Source organism: Poecilia formosa, unplaced genomic scaffold (genome assembly GCF_000485575.1).
Source record: "Poecilia formosa unplaced genomic scaffold, Poecilia_formosa-5.1.2 Scaffold175, whole genome shotgun sequence".
NCBI classification, from domain to species: Eukaryota; Metazoa; Chordata; class Actinopteri; order Cyprinodontiformes; family Poeciliidae; genus Poecilia; species Poecilia formosa.
The window spans coordinates 121,406-140,401 of NW_006800114.1; the positions used below are offsets into that span (position 1 = coordinate 121,406).

An 18,996-nucleotide genomic window follows, 5' to 3' on the forward strand; every position below is an offset into this window, starting at 1 on the left:
AGATCGGGTATTGAAAAAATTATTTATTTGACATATTTAGAATTCCTAATTTAACTTTCTGAACCATTTGAAAGAAAGTACATGTTTGACCACGGTAGTCAACCTGTTGTCCTTGTCAGTTTCAGTTTCTCTATTATTTATTGTACATTTGCTGTTAGACTTTTAATTCAAATGACTGAACAAAATAAAGTTGTGTTTTTTTACATATTTGTAGCTTGTGAAGCTATTAATGTATTTAAGTCTGCTGTACTGGTGCAGTTATCAAATTAATTTGTAATTCAGGACATTTAAGTCTATTTAAGAAATCATTTAAAGTCAATTCAGCTCCGTTTTTCTGTATCGGATCGGTATCGGCCAAAGCTAAACCTCAGATATCGGTATCAGAAGGAGAAAAAAGTGGATCAGTGCATCTATATTATATTTGTAGAAGCTAAACTGCAGTCAGTTCCTTATGAAAAAGCAATAATAATTGGAAATACTAAGCAACCGGACGGAGTGCCTTATCTAAAAACAAACCGTTTCATATTCCTTGGGTGCATGATTTTATGACTCATTAAGGAGCAAATAACACAAACCAAACTTGCTGCCAGCATATTCTCAACCTATCCCTTTTTATTAACCCTAACTTCTTCCCGTCAGCCTTCCTTCACTCCATCCTTTGTCTAAATCCGATCATTTTACACTAATTAACCCTCTTTTTCACTTCTCTACCGATTTGTACTCTTGTCCCTTTCATTTCCACCTCTATTATGTACTTCGTCCCCTCTGCTGTCTCAAACACTCGCACTTAAACAAGTCTCGATTGATGAGGGCAACGCTTTCTTCCTTTCCAGTTCACCTTTCTGCCCATCTCCGTCTTGTCTTTTTCCTCAGTCTTCGTTTCGGAGAGGATAAAAAGGCGAAGAACAAAAGTAAAGCTGTTCAAACGGCAGGAAGGCATGGCGCTTAAGGCTGGAATATGTTGACGGCCTCAGACTCTTCTGGATGGAGGCATAATTGGGTGAGCTGGCGTTACGTAAGCTCGCCCGTCAGAGTTTGGGTTCAACATGCCCTGCCGGCCGCCCTGGAGCCGGTTCCTCAGCTGTCTGTCACTGTGCTGCTCATGCCTGGACAGGGTTTGTTTTGTCCACACTATGTAGGTCACTTTAACTCAACCCCGGTAGAGCAGTCCAGAGACTCATTCTTTGTGACAAATCCAGGATTAGAAAGTCTACGAGCTCAATGCTAGCAGCAAAGTGTCAATAACTTGAGATCAGTTTGCATTTGGCACAGAATCGTCCAAGAAAAACTAGCATGGCTAGAGTTACACTATGCAATTTTAAAACTTTTATTCTACTTTCTTTGGATGCATTTAAAGGTGTTATGAGATGTTCTCTTTTACGATTATATGCAAGAGAACAGAATTCCAATAGTTATGGTGAGTTGTTTTGGTCAGGAAATGGCAAAGAAATCCTAGACAAAGGAATCCTCATTTGAAAATATTTGGCTATTATTCAACTTAACTTTAAATTTGTTGTAAGATCTGAGTTATTAGGTCAATAACAAAACTATAAGAAACTTTTTCCTGTACTGCATACGAGTAGTAAAAGCTTCAGTGGCTTTTATGAAGTCATCAAGTTGTCTCTGTAGAGTAATTATACATTCCTACAAGGCCAGGTCTGTGGAAGGTTCCAGCAGTTCTATAAACTTGAACAATAGTTAGACAAATGAATAGGTTTCTGTCGCTTTTAGCCAGACCGGGCTGAGAATTACAGATTCTCAGGATCAGCGAAGTGTTTAAATGAAGCCAGTGGAAGCAGAGACCATTCATTTCTGAATCAATACCTTTGATAGTCTTATAAAGCAGTTCTGCGAAGCTGAATTTGGGGGTTTTATTAGCTGCAAACCATAATCATTATGGGTTCCAATAGAAGCAATCTGTGTCTAATACATCTGCATAAAATAGAAGCTCTACTTTTTAAATTGACTTATGGAAAAAGTAATTTGATGATAGTCTATTGAATAAATTCAGTTCTTCAGACTCAGTTGATTGACAGTGTTCTGTAACACAGGAACCACAAGGCCCATTCAAGAAATAAACCTATAATGCCTCCTACTGAATCTATTATTGATACTAATAATCAATGATACCAACAATTCAATAGTAGCTGAGCAGTTTTACTGTAAATATAGAATAGGTGGATATTTTAGAGCCATTTTCTCAGAACTAAAATGGCTAAAATACAATGATAATTGAAAGCAAAGCCTGGCGGGCTGCCAGGGTTGTAATACAACGGGAGAAACCCTAATGTTACTAAAAGTTAAGATTTTACGCTAAAATGTTCTAAGTTATGGTTTACTGGTCTTAAAAATTCCGACTATATTTTTGTTACAGCCGTATGGAGAGTTGACTGCGCTGGTTTAGGAATTCATACCATAGTTTTTAGATTTAGAAATGAGTGATAAACTAGGAATTAACTGAACAGTTTCAGAAAGGTCAGGGTCAACAGAAACAAATACTTCTGCAATGTCTCTCTTCTAAAAAAAAGTCATTTAAAATATATGAATTTGGAAATATTCTTTAAAGAACATTTGAAAATATTACCCCCATAAGAATAAATCAGCAAGAGAGTCAGACATTTTTAAAAGACATTATAATGGATAAAATTTAGTAATGTTGACAGAAATGGCTGATAATGACTTTTCATCATGCTGGTTAGAAATCTGTTTGTGGAAACACAAAATAGTCATTGGGGCCGAATTGCTTTTCATTTATTACAGATATATTCAAATTAGATTTGATTGAAAATATCTCATTCTCATCAATGTAGCATTGCGTATTTTCTCGTCTTATCTACTGACCGCTGTTTGAACGACGTGTGAACGGATGAAAACTCAGATTCTTCAGTTAAAGAAAAAAGATGACCATGATTTTTAAAAACTGGTTCCGCACATACGGGTATGCACAGATGTAAAGATTTAACACCGATCATTTTATAAAGCTTTTATCAGGACATTGCTATTTTTTTCCCCACAGCTCTATACACATCACATTTTGGATAGAGTGAAAAATCTAATTAATTAAATAGAGAGACTCCAAGGATTTTCTTAATCTTCACACTGTTCTATTCTGCAGTTTCTTGTTCCACGGGACATCTATCCGACCTAACGGGGCTTTTCACACGGAGAGGGCAGATCTAATTGCAAATGAGGAAAAAGGAAAAGGAGACGAGATAAAAATCCTAAAACATGGAGGTAAATGAAATCAGAAAGTAGAACAAATGAAGCTGATGGAGCAAAGGAACGAAAGGAAAAGGATAAAAACACGAGGCTAATAGCAAATGAATTACTTGCTTACACATTGAAATGCACGACGACAGCCACACAAGCCAAAACGTGCACACACGCTCATAAATCTCAATAACCATGGCAACGGCACACCTCAAAAACCTTGTAATCAACTTTGAAAATAGAAAGCGGACTAATGCATCGGTATGTATGCCCTACACACAAACAATTCTTCAGACATTTGTGAAAACAAAAAGCACAAGATGAATGTGCTGCAGGATATTATTTATCTTATTATTTATCTTTTATAAACACTAGAAGACAAAGTTCTCCTTTATTATTTCCACATTATCCGTGTTTATTGTTCTGAATTCCACTTTTTTCCAAAAAAGTGTGTATTTATGGAGTAAATGAAAACAATTCAACAGCCAAGAGGTCCACATTTACTTTAGTTATTCAGGTTGAACAAATGCAATAAAGTGCTTCAGTGGAACACAAATGATTTTACAGGATATTTAATATTTTAATATTCTAATATTTTAAAAGAAAATCTCCCTTTAAACTTGCTTTAGAGTGGACGTCAACAAAATATGTCTCATAAGGAAACTGGCAAAAAGTAAACTCCTGTTTACAATCTGTCCTTGGAGTACATGACAGTCTGTGTTTTGGGGTTAGCTGTAATGTTCCGGTAACATCCACCATTTACATTGTTTACCAAAAAAAAGAGTAATGTTTTTTTATTTTTATTTTTTGCTTTTTTACCCAAAAGAATATCTGAATTGCCACACAAAGCAAAAAGATCTTCAGTAAATTTCCACCTGGTTTCCAGAGAGCTCGTCAAATATTTAAAAGTTAGCAGACATGACTGGCTAGCTAGCTACCTAGCTAGCTGATGAGACTCTTCAGCGGCCATCACATGGATTCTTTAAAGAGACAGGACTCTTATTATTCAGATAATAAATACCCAAACTGCATCATAGCATCAGAACGTGTCGCTTTTAATTGAAAAAGAAAAAAACAAAAACAATATTACTCAGCTCTGTAGATAGCCCCTCTCCAAAACAAGCCAGCCCCGTGCCGCTCATTGGTGTTGCTGCAGCCCAGCATTACTGACACGACTCTAAAGAGAAGACGGACGTGGAGGGAATAACCTTTGAGCGCCATAAAGGGAAACGCTCAAATTGTTTGTCACTTCGAGACCAAAGGAAACAGCTTGGCTGAAAGGATGAAAGCAGCAGAAAAGATGCTTTCGGCATTAAGAACAACAAATCCTTCCCTCCTGTTTATTTGCCTTTGAAAGTGGAAGGAAATGAATGAAAACAAAAACATGGAACGGGGCCCCAGAGTCACTGAAGAGAGTACAGAGTGATAAAAGTGATGCGGTGTGTGTTTTGGTGTGAGTCCTGCTTCAGACAAAATGGACCAACTGCAGGCGTCCATATTGGCCTTGTCCAATTAAGGATTAGAGGTTTTAGTTTGTATACAACAACATAAAGACAGAAGGGTAGAAAACTACCTGGTTACTCTGAGCAGCACGGACCCTCACACAAGTATTCAAACATTTTCATATCAAAATCTCAAAATGAAATGGAAAGAAAATGATGCATGGTTTTCAAAAATATTTTAAAATAATCTTAAGAGAGTGCTCCGCATTTATTGAATGCCCCTGCACTCTGACGCCTCTAAATTCAGTGCAACAACTAGTGGATTTCTCAGCCCTGCACATTTTTTTTTCTTTGAATATCTTTGTAAAACAACTCAAACTGGATAGATTCTCAATTAGATTGAGGGCTGGACTTTGACTGGGCCATTCCAGAACAAAATAAGCTTCCTTTTTTTAAAAATCTGATTTATCACAATAATCGACAGAATAACTGATTACTAAAATAATAATTTGTTGCAGTCCTTAATAAAAAAAAATTAAGGTTTGTCTGGAGAATTTCTATGGGTGTTGGATCAAACATTTTAGATGTTGGACTCCCCGTCCCGCCCACGGTGTGAAACCCAGAACACAAACCACGTCTCTTACCTTACACAACTGCAAGTTGACCCATTTTGTGAAAGTCTTCTTCTGAACGTCTTCTCTTTCATCTGGACGGACAAACAAAAACACAGACCATCAGAACCGAAAAAGCACACAGAAATACTAAAAATGCTTTCATAATGTTCTTCAGACTATCCAAACTTCTCCATGGAAGCAAAGCAACATGGTGCCCAGCATGATAAGAGACTCTTCTAATCCTGCTCAGGGCTAATTGCATCCTCATCCCATCAATCAGCGGCCCACTCCCAGGCCGTCACTGGCTGGCTGGGTGGGTGTGGGCATCGCAGACCGGGTTGAGGAAGCGCTCAACCTGACGTCTACACTCACAGCTGCTGCTGCTGAGGCTTCGCCATCACCTGCTCCTTCAGTGACGGCCTCTGATCAAAGCTCTAACGGAGCTGCCAAAAAGTGTTTACCTCCCGACAGGAGGCCTTCTTTTGTTGGGAGATCAAACAGAACCGGGTAAACACAAAGACGCAGGTTTTAAGTAAAGCGGTTCGAGCCAACCTCGTTCCCCCTTGATAAATCTTAAAACTGCGATGAACCGTTCTCTCTTCTCACCCATTTTTAAATACACCGAGCTGCGGCGGTGGCTAACGTGAATGGCTAGCGGTTTCCGAGAAGAGAAAAAAACTTCCTTTCCTCCCAGAGAGGAGCTGGTGTAATCCTTACAGCTGGTTCTCAGAGCCGCCTGTCAGAAACCCAACCTTTAGTATCGGCAAGACTGAAATGATAGAGAAAAGGAGCAGATCAGTCTGGATTTAGCTCATTACTCTAAACCCTCTTATCTGGGTCTAGCTTGAAAACTCAGGAGTTTTTCCAAAACGATTTAACTTAAACTTCAGGTTAGAATTTCATCTGACAGACCAAAAAAAGTAGTTTATAGCTCGGGTGAAGGGAAAAAGATTTTTTCTGATAAAAAACTGAAAAAGTGTTTATTGAACCCCTTCCTTCTAATTCCCCAAAAGAAAACATCACGTCAACTCATTAGCAAATAAATGACCTGTGTGCCACTTAATCTCCATATGAATTCATCTAATAAGAAAACTTTTTGTCATCGATACAAAATGTAGTTTCCATGGAAAAAAAATATATATTTTTTTTTGTTATAAGAAACTTTGGAAAAATAACTAATATAAATGATTACATGTAGAGACAATGTTTTAAGATGTTTTAATAAAAAACATTAAAAAAACATGAATTGTTTTTATGCAGTATATTTTATTGTTTCGTGACATAAAATCCCCACGAAGTCAGGTTTGGTGGAATTGGTAATTCAGCCTGTCACGATACATTTTTCTAGATAATAAATTGTCCCAGTAATTATTGTGACAATTGATAATATTGTTGTCTTGAGACTATTTTCAATGTCATTATATTAATCATAATAATTATCAATTATTTATTGGTGAACGACCAATAAACGTTTTGTAAAGGACACTTGAAATATTTTAAACATCCAAAACAACAAAAACAATAAAAATGTTGAAAATTCATGAATGAAATTGATTATGAACAGGATTGTCCTCCAAAACATATCAGGATGGAAATGATGAAGCTCAATTTAATTTATTATGCAATTAGTTGAGTTATTGCTCGCAGCAGAGAAGTATCAAGCTGCTTAGCTAAATTCACCAACCAGTGTTTGTTTTTCTCAAAAAATATTTTGTTAAAATATTATTTTCCTTATTTTCATTCATTGGAGATGTCAGCTGCCTCAAACAGACCTGCTGACAAACAGCCGAGCATTTCCCACTTTAATTGGTTTCCAAAAAAAAAAAAGCTCAAGGTTGCAACTCTTTCTCCGTCTTAAATTGAATTAAAATGCATTTGTGAGAAGAAGCGTTTAAAGTGAAAATTAAGAAATGAACTCTCATTCTCAACTTTTTTTTGTTGTTGTTGCTCTTTGCATTTTTGTTCTTGGGGAAATGTGATCAACGATTAAAAGGGTGAAATCAAAGTTGCCCTTTAATGGGAACGACAACAACTCCTCTGCCGTTTAACAGGTCCCAGGCTCGCTTCTCATTATGAGGGAGGACAGATTACACCCTCATCTGGAAACACAACATCAGGTTCATATTACAGCGGCTCAGTTAACCGGAAGTCTCTGAGCCTGTTTGCGATTGGGAGCGCCGACTCTGGCCCCGCGCCGGCTAATGAAGCTGATAATGAAACTTCTCCTTTAATTAACAGGTCACGCATTGAGAGGAAGTGCGGCGTGCGAGACGCCGCCGCGCACACACACACACACACACACACACACACACACACACACACACAATTCTGACTCAGACATACTTCCACCTGGTCAGAAAAGGATGTGTACAGAAAAAAATTAAAAATATCCTAAATGAGAAATAAAACTATGTGTGAAATATAGATAATTTATAGAAGACACTGGATGAGACGGTAAAGAAAAGTTTGTCTGCTCTTAGTGGGGTTCTTTAAGAGAAACCTCAATTTTTCAAAAGCGTTCCCTCCTGACCCCAAACTACAAAGCAATAGATTTCACTTCATTTATACAATTTCAGTTTCTTCTCCACGTTTTCTCTCAGATCAACAGAGGTGAACTTTTCACCCCGGATCAACTCAAAATACGTGACGACGTTCCACAAGTGGAGCTGTGCGGTCCAGAAAGAGACGAGAACCTACAACACAAAATCAGCAGGATTCTTTTCAAGAGAAGCAAAAATCTCATTTTATTTGTTATAAAATAATTGCTTTTTTTTTAATAGTAAAGTTTTTAATATATTGAAAGTTAAACTTCAACCCTTAGTTTCAGGTGTTCTGCACGACTTTTCTTCTCCTCTTTCTTTCCAGTTAACTCAGAAGCACAGCATCATGCTGCCAATTCCAAGTTTAACAATGGCAGGGTTATGAGTTCAGGGTAGGAATGGGTAATTATACAGTTTATTGTTACTGTAGAAGTAAAAATATATATAATGAAAATTCAGATTTAACAGAACAATAAACCTAAAAAGCTGGCGGTGTTGTTGGGATTGCTATTTTTACGGTTTGAAACATAAGTCTCTCCTTTCCCAGTGCTGGTTTAATAAGAGCCTCAATTAAAAAAGTATATTTGAAAATATGACTTGTTACTGCAGTTAAACTGCAACACTTTATGTAATTAGTGAAATAAAGCAGTCTGTTCAATGATGGATATTTCACCAGGATTTGTGTTGAAACTATCATTTTTTAATGATTATTTTTTTTATTGTTATAACAAATGCCATGAATTATTGTTGTAAAATGTTAAGGTTGTTTACGTCCATATCTCTAATTCAGGGTCATGTGGAGTGTTGCTTTTCTTCCTCTCTTGGTTTTTTGCACTTAGGAGACGCACCAAAAATTCTGATCCAATCATTTTTGACTCGCTGGCTTCCACCTCTAGATGACAGACTGCAATCCAACCTAAATAAAACTTCAAAAAAAGTTGAAATTTGGAAAACTGTCTCCTTCAAATTTATTAAAGAGTGCCAGAAATGTCTAAACTTACAGAAGATTTTATTGTTAACTGTTTTGGACTGCATTAGATCATCCAGTACAGTTGGGAATTTCCAATATTTTGAGGATCTTTTGGTCCCAGTGAAACCAGGAAGCTCAATGCTGTAAAGCCACAGAACACGGTGGCTCAATGTGTGAATTAGCATTGTGTGTGCTGTCAGAAAATCCGAGGCATTGAGAATTAGTGGGGACAGCCAGAAGCAAGCGGACAGACACCAGAGGTGAGGGAGAGACACAAGATCAATAGTCTATTTAAACTGTTTTGTTACTGAAACTTGGAGCGGCTGTAAGCACAACAAAAGTTTCTGAAAAGACATTCAGGCTGAGTAATAAAAGAAAAACTTTTCAAGGTTTCTTGACTTTGTTATTATAAGCAGCACTTACGGTTTTGTGATGTATAAAAGAGCAATTCAGGAAAAAAATAAACACGTTTAATCTCGCTTTTCTCTAATAACCAGTTAAAATAGAGGAAATCTGAGGCAGAATAAAAACATGTCTACTTTTGCACAAAGCTTCTCTATTCTAAGAAACAAGCAGGGGAGGGGTCAACTCTCCGCTGACTGAACAGAAATGAAACAGAAAACTTGATCTGATGTGTATCTGGTGCGTTCGTCCTTCTAATGCCACCCTGGGCAACTGCCCGTATGACTCATAAGAAAAGTTGCCACAGGTAGGCCTGTCACAATAATCAATAAATCAATTAATCACATGAGAAATTAAAACAAACTCAATCATTTTTACTTGCATAATTTATAATTTTTCTGTTTTTCTACCAAATTCTGGATGATAAAAGTCTTCAGTCTGGTGTTTTGGTTATTTGTCGTTTCTGTTTGTTAATTTTGGATATTTAAAATGTCTTCCACTTCCAGCGGTAAATGTTCATCAGAAATGAAACTTTATTGATCTGTATGAATGCGTTCTTGCAGTATTATTACTTGAAAATGGTTTCAAAACAACAACATAATTGTTTATCGCGATAACTTCTGGCACAATTTATAATCTAGCAAAATGTATTATTGTGACAGCCCTAGCCACAGGAAACAAATGTCACAGAGATGAATTTTCTATCAGTGGCTCGACCTCAACAAAATCTGCTAGGTTGTATCTAAAAGCGCTAGAAACACAATATTATCTCAAGGGAACATTTCCAACATTTCCAGTATGTCAGATGCTTTAAACTATTTCACAACTTACTTTGCTCAGATTCTTGTTCAAATAGGTTAAAAGATTGTAACCATTCCATGGCGACTTTGCTCCTTTCTGATTAATGCTGCCCTTGGTCAGTCTGTCTGCTCATTTGGACTGTGTCTGAATTGGGATTAACATGCCGCACATTTGAGATTTTTGCTTGTAAAAAATGATAATCTCCTTCAACTTCTCACTTTGTGTTTGTTCGTATTGTGGTGAGACAAAGATGTAAAGTAAATTAAGCAGGTATAAATACTTTTGAAAGGAGCAACGTGGAAACACATAAAGGTGTAACTGATAGTAGAAACTCATTGCAGCACATTGTTTTCAGGCCATTGTCGGTAAATTAGTGGCGTTTGGCTCGTGTTAGACGGATTCCTGTGCATGCAGATGAAGTCTCAGACAACAGAATGTAAAATATAAACACACTTCCAACTAAAGCCTCTCATTTGTGTAAAACCACCAGAATCGGCCCTTTGTGATGTACCGACGCATAATTCTCAGAAATTAACCGATGCAGAAGACGCTGCCTCGGCTTTCATGTTCACGGATAAACAAGTGCTTCAAAAGCTTTCAAACAGCGTCTTTACCCAAACAAACTGAAATTACGGCGTGTTAAATATTCGCTTTCTGACAGATTCCTGATTCAACTGCATGGAGAACGCGGGGGGAAACAGATGTCATGTAGAAGAACTTAAAAAAAAAAACGTTTTATTTGTGCCGAGGCTACCCCAGGATCACGATACACAAAGCCTTGCGTCCTCTCTTGCAGAATCCCCGCTGTCTGAATGATGTTCAGTAATTGGGACGGCTTTACGACCTACAACCTAAACAGAACTCATTAAAAACAAAACAAAACAAAAAAATGAGAGGAAAAAATCTGAACGTGAGGAACTTTTCAAAACCAGCCATTGGGGGAGAGGGTCTTCTAACTTTTTCCTCTTCTTGGAAAAACATTTTCCTTCATATATTTCTTCTTCACAGATCAGACTTCAAATATGTGGAAGTTAAATTAACAAATTTTGCATCCCCCCCGATAAAAAAGCAAAACCTGGCAGGAAGATCCGGTTTGAAGCTGCAGAGTTGAATAAAACTAAAGGCAGAGAAGTTGGTCTTTATAGAGAGAACATATAGAGAATTTTTTTCCCCCTCACTTTGACTCAATTTGCATTTGAGAAACTCTGATTCACAGTTGAGTTTCATCAAGTTGGGCCATTATTTAACACTTTCCTATAAGTTTGCAGTTGAGCTCCCAGCGTGAAAAGAGAGAGCTACATTGGCACTAAATAAAAAAAAAGATACTTAGAGTCTGATTCTAAATGTCATATATCTGCCTGATAATTATTCTCAACCTGTCTTTATCATCCTAAAATGCATTCCTAATAGATTTCCACCGTGTGTGGTAGATGGATAAAATCATCCGAGCCTTCTGATCCATCATGTGGGCTTCTCTTAACAGGCTTGTCAGTGTCCTAATGGAGCTCAGCGAAAGTGCAAGCACAGAAGCCCCGGGAGGGCAAACAAGTGATCTGTCTCCGCTGTCGGCGGAGCCCGGTGGCAAAAGTCATGTTTGTCACTGTTTTGGCCACAGCTGCCTGGCAACTGTCACGGCTATTAGCCACAGACGGAATATGAGACCAAATCCAATCAGATCAGGTCATTACAGAGCGATGAGACGGAGAGGAAATGATGGAGGGACAGGAGGCGGAGTGAGAGATGACTGATAGAGGGAGGGAAGAGGGAAGAGCACGCGAGGCGGCGGGAACAATGGCGCGGAGAGATGACAAGATGGGAGGAGAGAGAGAGAGAGAAAAGAAAAGCTGGGAGGGCGAGAAAATGACAGCAGGAAGGAAAGGAAAGTAATCAGAGACATCACTGCCAATTACCACCATACATAATAAGGCCAGAGATCACACACACACACACACACACACACACACACACACCATCACTCATACACTTGGATGAACATGCATAATTAATAAGAGTCAAAGTCAGTCAAGTTTGTGTTTTACCGACTTAGAAGTCGAGTTGAAAGTCTTCAGTCCCGTTTCAAGTGTTTCTCGACAAACTGAAATTAAAATCAGCAAAACCTAAAAGACAAACACTTGTTTTGGGTTGGTTCTAGAAAAAGAGATTCAATAATTACTTTCTTTAAAACTGATACTGTGGTAATTCAGTCGTACTTTGACTCAGCTGTCAAACACTAAGACAAGTGTAGAAATCAGTGTTTGAATCAAGATCCATATTAAAGATAAACTGACCATCTAGGGATGAAGGTCCAATAATTTGACTGCCCATACGAGGTTGAACAATTATACGCAAAAATAATCAGAAATGTTGTCAGGCTATGATCAGTTGGAGCCACTCCAAGCATTTGGTATATTGTAGTAATTGCATCTTCATTAGTGCAGACAGAGTGTCCGCACAGTATAGATTATTATTAGTAGGACAATGCTTTGAAATCAGCTTAGCCTGTATAGATTTTGTGGTGTTAGAGTATAGGTGAGGTCAGGGGTCACGTTGTCTGACATTTTGACTGCTGACAATTCACATTCCTGACCACTTGGCGCAGACATTTTCAATTTTGCTCACAGAGCAGATTGTGGAGACAACTAAATCAATCAATAAAAAAATAATAATAAAAGTCCCATCTGAATATTATGTCTTACATGGACACTGAACTAAATGCATATTGCTGATCAGGAGCTGACAGCATTTGGAAGAGTTATGGATGGAACGCCTCGGAGCGCAAATCTCAAGCATACACCATATTCTCAAACGCATAGGAAAGAGTTACTGAAATGTTTAGTTTTTTTTTTTTTTTTAATCAAAGTTGGATATTTTCTTATGCAGTTGAAATGTAGGGCAAATACATTACAGTGATAAGATTTCTGTAGCTTACATTTGTATGACATGTTGCACTAAAGGTTCCCTCATAGTCTTCTTTTCCTGGAGCACGCTCTTTAAGTTACCTGGGGAGTTTCAAGCATGTCTTCTTTCCTCTGAGTGGAGCTTTTTTTTTTTCTTCAGACCAATCAACCCTGGAGCAAAGCTCTGCAGAGTGCTCATCTTAAACTGCTCCTATGAACACACACTCCAATCTTTGTCACAATGCTTTGCAGCTCCTTAAAAAATTGCCTTTGCCCTATTTGGCACCTTCTTGATTAATGTCCCTCATGCCTGGCCCCTGAATTAGTGGGCTATGGCCTTTCTTGGCAAGTTTGTGTGCGGCCACATTCTAGAAAAGATGGCTTAGTTTCTGAGAAGTGTGTTTTGCTTGGTGGCTTGGCATACTAGGGCACCTGTCACAAAAGGTTTCTTATATTAAAAGAACTCAATTAAGTATATTTGCAAAGAGAGCTTCTCTCTCACACAACAGATTTCCTTGTGGCACTTAGAACACCTTGTCTTTTAGGCAGACAACCTGTAATGGAAGGATTTAAAAAATATAAAGTAGGCTTTTTATATTACCTCTATATATGGCTGGCTTATTATAAGGGTATGGGTTACCTTTAATCATCTCCACAGTTATGCTGTCAGACTGCTACAGTACTTTATGCAGAGAAGTTTAGGAATGATGCAGTCTTTTGTTAGCCAAACACAGGATTGTGTTAGATAGCCAAAATATGTCTACTGTGGTTTCATCATTCCAAAGGACATTGTTGATGGTCTGTTTAGAAGGAAAGTTGCAAATACCAATTAAGCAGCCATAATACTTTTAGAGATGACAGGCTTTATCCATCAACTCTTACAGAAAAACCAAACTTGCTACGTCTTTTCTAATTTTGCTGTCAGGAATTTAAACATCTAATATGGTAATTGAGGGATGTCAAGAAAAACACAAAGCTGACCAAGCTTTGTAAAGCCCAAAGCTGGAGTAAACATGCATGGATATCTCAATATTTGCAGAAGTGGAAGTGTCCTAAATATCTCTCTGTAGGAAGATAAACTGCAAAAATTTAGGAATTTGCCGCAACTGTTCTGAGACTGACGAGCTTCAATTAAGTTATTAGGTCATTGATGATGTTTGACTCTTGGGATGATAGATCTTTTTCTGAAATGCAGTATTAGTGTTACGTGAGATGTAATGGGAACTACAAGTTAGCAAAACATTCATGAAGATGTTTGTTGGCAAAGGTGAGAGGATCTTTTTGGTCAGTAGTGTTTTGTGGTCTATGAATTCTTGAATTGTGGCCATCTTTGAACAGTTTGTTCCTCGGTGTTAAATCATAAAGATTGACCTTAAAGAAAGAAAGTAAAGCCTGCTTTAGATGTTCTGGATTCTTTTGCAACCTCCTAATCGAATCGTTGTTGTGCTCTTGGTGTAATTTTTGTAGGCCCGTGGGAAGGTCCACCACTGTTAGACGCTTTCTCTATTTGTTTAGCAATTTTTCAAGGTGTTTTTCTGGAGTCTGAAAATCTTGAAAATGGCTTTTGAACCCTTTCTAAACTAATACAACTCATTTCTTATGTGTTCTTTAAGCTCGTCAGAATGCAGTATGATGTTTTGCTTTTTTAGATCACGTAGTCTACTTAGTGTTATTAGATAGATCATATTTATCTACTTTGTTCATCAGACTGATTTTTTTCACATAGGTTGGTTTATACAAGTTATTGCTACTTAAACTGGGTTATCCTTTTCTGGTAAAATTTGTTTGGTGATCTAAGGACTTGTTCCAAATCCTATGGATGACACTTCAATGTCACAACACAAAGAAAGGCTGCCACGGATGTAAGCTTTTCTCTTCAACCTCAGCGGCACAGTCGGCTAAAACCTTTTGTTGCATACCTTCTGTGGGTGTAACTGTCTGCAGCTGTGAATGAAAACAAATATATAGGCTCCAGTATGTAGTGCTGATACTCATCTGCAGCCAGACAGCAAGAAGAGATGGAAGCAAAAAGATGGTGGTCAAAACAAAGTGGAGGAGGGAAATATTTTTCACCTCAACCCACTAAAACATGCGATTCCATTTTCAATCACAGCGCAGAACTCAGAAAAACACAAACATGCCTAATGTTTCCTAGATGTTGCGTTCCTTTAAATGAAACAAAACTTGGTGCAAGCCTTGACTCGGTCCTAAATCGGCTTCCTCTTTACTTATTCACAAGTCAGTAGAGTGAGCTGTGAGTAGCAAAATGAGATTTACTGCTTTGTCACACCCCATCATTGTCAGTTTGACATCTGGAACATGTGAAATTGCGATTTGAAAGCCACAGCCGCGCTGTAGATGCAACTTTGTTTCCTTCTGGGTCAAAATTTGCGAGGGCACAAACTATAATTCATTCGGTGTCAAGAGGAGGAGCAGTATAAAAGGTGCCGCGAAGCAGTTATGGCTTTGAAGAGGGACATATTTTGCACACAGCTGAAGAATAATTTGACGTGGATTGAGGTTTTAGCAGAGGAAGCAATGATAAATGGGGGAAGAGGAGAAAATAACATCTTAGGACCAAAGACACCAAAGGCAACCCAAGAACAGAAGACATTAGAAAGATGATGAACAGATAAGAGAGGAATAAAAAAACCCAAGCTTTAATAGATTACAGATAGGAGATGGAGGACATTTTCGGAGACTAAAAAGAAGTATATATGCAAAAACGTACAGGGCCTCATGAAAATATTCATCCCCTTCAAACGCCTTTTGTTACATAACGATAGATTTACACATTTTACAGTGTGATAAACACACAGAGCAACGCATAACTGTCAATACCCCAAGATTTGGGAGACTTCACTAAAAATGTCCAAAAACATTCATTACTCCTCACAATTTGTGCTAAAGCGATTAATCAAGTAATTTATAAATCGATGAATCATTAACTGGAGCATAAAGACTCAAAGAAAGGCTATTTATTGAAACAACAATATACTCATGGCCAAGTGTACAAAAATATATACACATTGCTTTAAGAAAAAAGAACAAAACTTTGTATATGTTCCACCCAGAACTCAAGAGGCATAGTTTTAGCTTAGCATGGTTCAAATCCTGTCTATTAAGCACCTTTTCCTATCCAATTATTAATTGGTTAATCCAAAGAAATGAAACAAATCAGCTTTACACTGTCATGATGTTACATCCAGCAGAAAGGACTGCTGATGCAGATGCATCCTTTGCTACAAATGATCAAGCATACACTAAACCAATGCTGCTATTGCTTATTAGACAATAAAATGTTACAAATTATTATTTTTTTGCCTTTATTAAGTATTTCTGATATTGCATAAAAAAGGTTTAAGTGGTTAAATGAAAAAAAAATCAGCTGAATGTGCCAGTTTTTATCCGATTAATTGATTAATCGTCTGAATAATCGATAGAATAATTATATAAAATAATTGTTAGTAGCAGCTCTACTCACAATTATTTAATATATGTTGACCTACTACATAGAATCCAAATAAAACACATTGAAGTTGTGTATTTATACATCTACAAATACTTTCGCAATTGTACAGTAATCCGTGTGAATGGAAAGACTAAAATTTGAGAGGGAAATGAGCGAGCGATCTCACATGTATCACATTCAGCATCACACAGGCACTTTGCTCAACCTCAGTCATGATTCTGTAGGAGTGTGTGTGTGTGCATGTGTGTGTGAAGGTGCAAAGTCAGACTGTGCTGTGTGAAAAACAAAGAGCTGCGTATGCGTCACCTGCAGTCAGAGTCGGTGGAGACAATGCGATTTCAAAGTAGCAGTATTTGATTATGCTTTTATTTCCTCTGAAATGGTAAAGCCAACAAATCATCACACACAATTCCACACAGCAGGGATCTAAAGTCCCCGAAAGAAAAGGAGAAAGTGAAACCATTACACCTGCTGCAGCTGCGCAGCAGATTGGCCTTCTTTAGCTTTCACCGAGTTTCCTCATTCAAAATCACTAGTGTGAAATCAGTTCGATTTACTACCAGAAGACTGCAAATGCGGAGAAAACCACTGATTTAAAACTTTTAATTTTGCAGTTTAAATAAAGAAAATCATTTTCTTTTCACTTTCCATAGTGTTGTAAATTTGCTGTTGTGCTTTTGAATGCTCACGTTGCGGATGATTATCGATCAAATTACTATCATTTTAGAAGACAACACCGTTAGCCAAATCTATTAAAACATTAACTTTTTACCACTTTTATTACATTTACAAGTTTTTTATGATACTGCAGTCGTCATGAGAAGCCGAAGAAAAGAAGTGGTTCAAGCTAAAATCTAGAAAAAAGACAAATTAACATTAAATGCAACACAAGAAGAAAGAGAGAGCAAAAGCAGAGCTGACCGGGACGCATAATACAACAACCCACCTTGTGAGTGAGTCTGTTGAACAGGGGCACAGTTTGGTCATTTTTCATTTTTGAGTTTTTATCTAAAACAGGGGTAAATTCTTGGATGTGAGTGCAGTGTAAAAAAAAAGAGAGAAAGAAAGCAGTACGTTCCAATTTTAATCCAATTTAAAAAGATCCTAAATAACACGCAGAACTAATTGAACACAAGCCTGAGGAAGGCTGAACAGTATTAGAAAAATGAACCTGGTCCATCCCTACATTGGTCGACCCCTTAAAATTCAGGAAAAGTCAAGTGCTGCGGTGTTTCTAAGAGCTCCAGGTGTGTCTGATAGAAGGATTACATCCCCTCTGGCGTTTGGTACCCGCTGATATATTAAACGTAGCAAAAAGTAACATTTGGTAGCTAATGCGGCAGATCTCTTAATGCCACAAGCAAAACAGTTAGAAAAACCTGACATGAAACTGAACTGAACTTTTTAAAATGTTTTCACATTACAACCAAAGATTCTATTTGACAGACCAACAACTAATAAGTTGCCTGTTACGTGATTCTTAGGCTATTTCTGAAGGCAACTGTTGTCTGTGGATTTTAGGTGCACAATGTATGCATGATTCATTTAGTTCTTTGTTTCCAACTGAGTTTTTTTTTTTTCTGCTCTTGAGCGTGAGTGAGGCGTGTTGTGGTCACATGGCGCAGCTTCCACCTGCTCCAGATTAACCCAGTGTGCTGCGCTGCCAGTTTGGGATTAACCTCTCCACAAACACAGTTAGCACACGCAAGTAGCAGGAAGTTCTCTGCCTTCGAAACACACAAACACACCTTTCTTGTCTCACAGTCCTATGATAATTCCTAATGACGGATTACAGAGGCCGACTCTTGGTCGCTATATATTTTTTTGCGGGCTCCCCGCTGCGTGCCTCCTTCACACCAGTCTTTCTCTCAGCAATTTATGTCTTCATAAAAGCAGACTTTCTTGTAATTACTGCTTCTGTAAAGAAAAGTAATCTGTCCTCCTGCTGAGTTTTATTAGACAGCAGAGCCTTGAAGGACTTTATCTCCTCGCTCTTTTCCTGTTAAGTCATTTCAGACACTAAATAGGAGCGCTACATTTGCAGTGTAAGGGGGTAAGAACTCCTTGCTCGTTATGGATGAGGAAATATAATGTTTTCAGAGACTTTCGCACTAACATGTGCACTCTAAAGCCCATAAGGGGTAAGGAGATTAGGAGGTTAGCTGCTTGAAATGATGATGGCCGGTACAGACATCAAAAACTACTTACACTAAAAAATGACAGCCATAACTATGTTTAATACAGCAAGGCTAAATGACTTGTTTATGTGCGCTCCGTAATGGCATTTTCAGGAATAAATATCAATAAAGCACTTGGCGTGAAGGCAATACTCTAACAGTCGCCCGTAAAAAGGGAACTCATGTCATATAATCCTAGTGTTTTGTTCAGGTACTATATGATAGAGCAACCTACGTTTGAGCGGTATTCATATTCTTGCTAGTAAAAATGTATGTTTGTATTCAATCCCCTTTACTCCAACAACCCTAAATTAGGGGTGGGCGATATGGACTTAGTTTTATCATGACATTGTGTGGCACTATTGCGATAATGATGAAATATCGTCATAGCACCACAAACACACAGTTCTTGAAAAGTAAAGCCTGGTGCCCCGCCAGGCTTATAATACAACATCCATAAGAGTCCAACAC

General features: G+C 37.8%; 1 protein-coding gene across 2 annotated transcripts in view; it reads right to left on the reverse strand.

The window, feature by feature from the left end:
- LOC103147219 (dystrophin) overlaps positions 1–18,996 on the reverse strand; it is a 183,035-nt gene that overhangs the window by 107,805 nt on the left and 56,234 nt on the right. For both annotated transcript variants that reach the window (XM_016678201.1, XM_016678200.1), the window contains exon 2: positions 5,297–5,358. In XM_016678201.1, the coding sequence (XP_016533687.1) occupies positions 5,297–5,358 (62 nt within the window). The remainder of the gene's footprint in view (positions 1–5,296; positions 5,359–18,996) is intronic.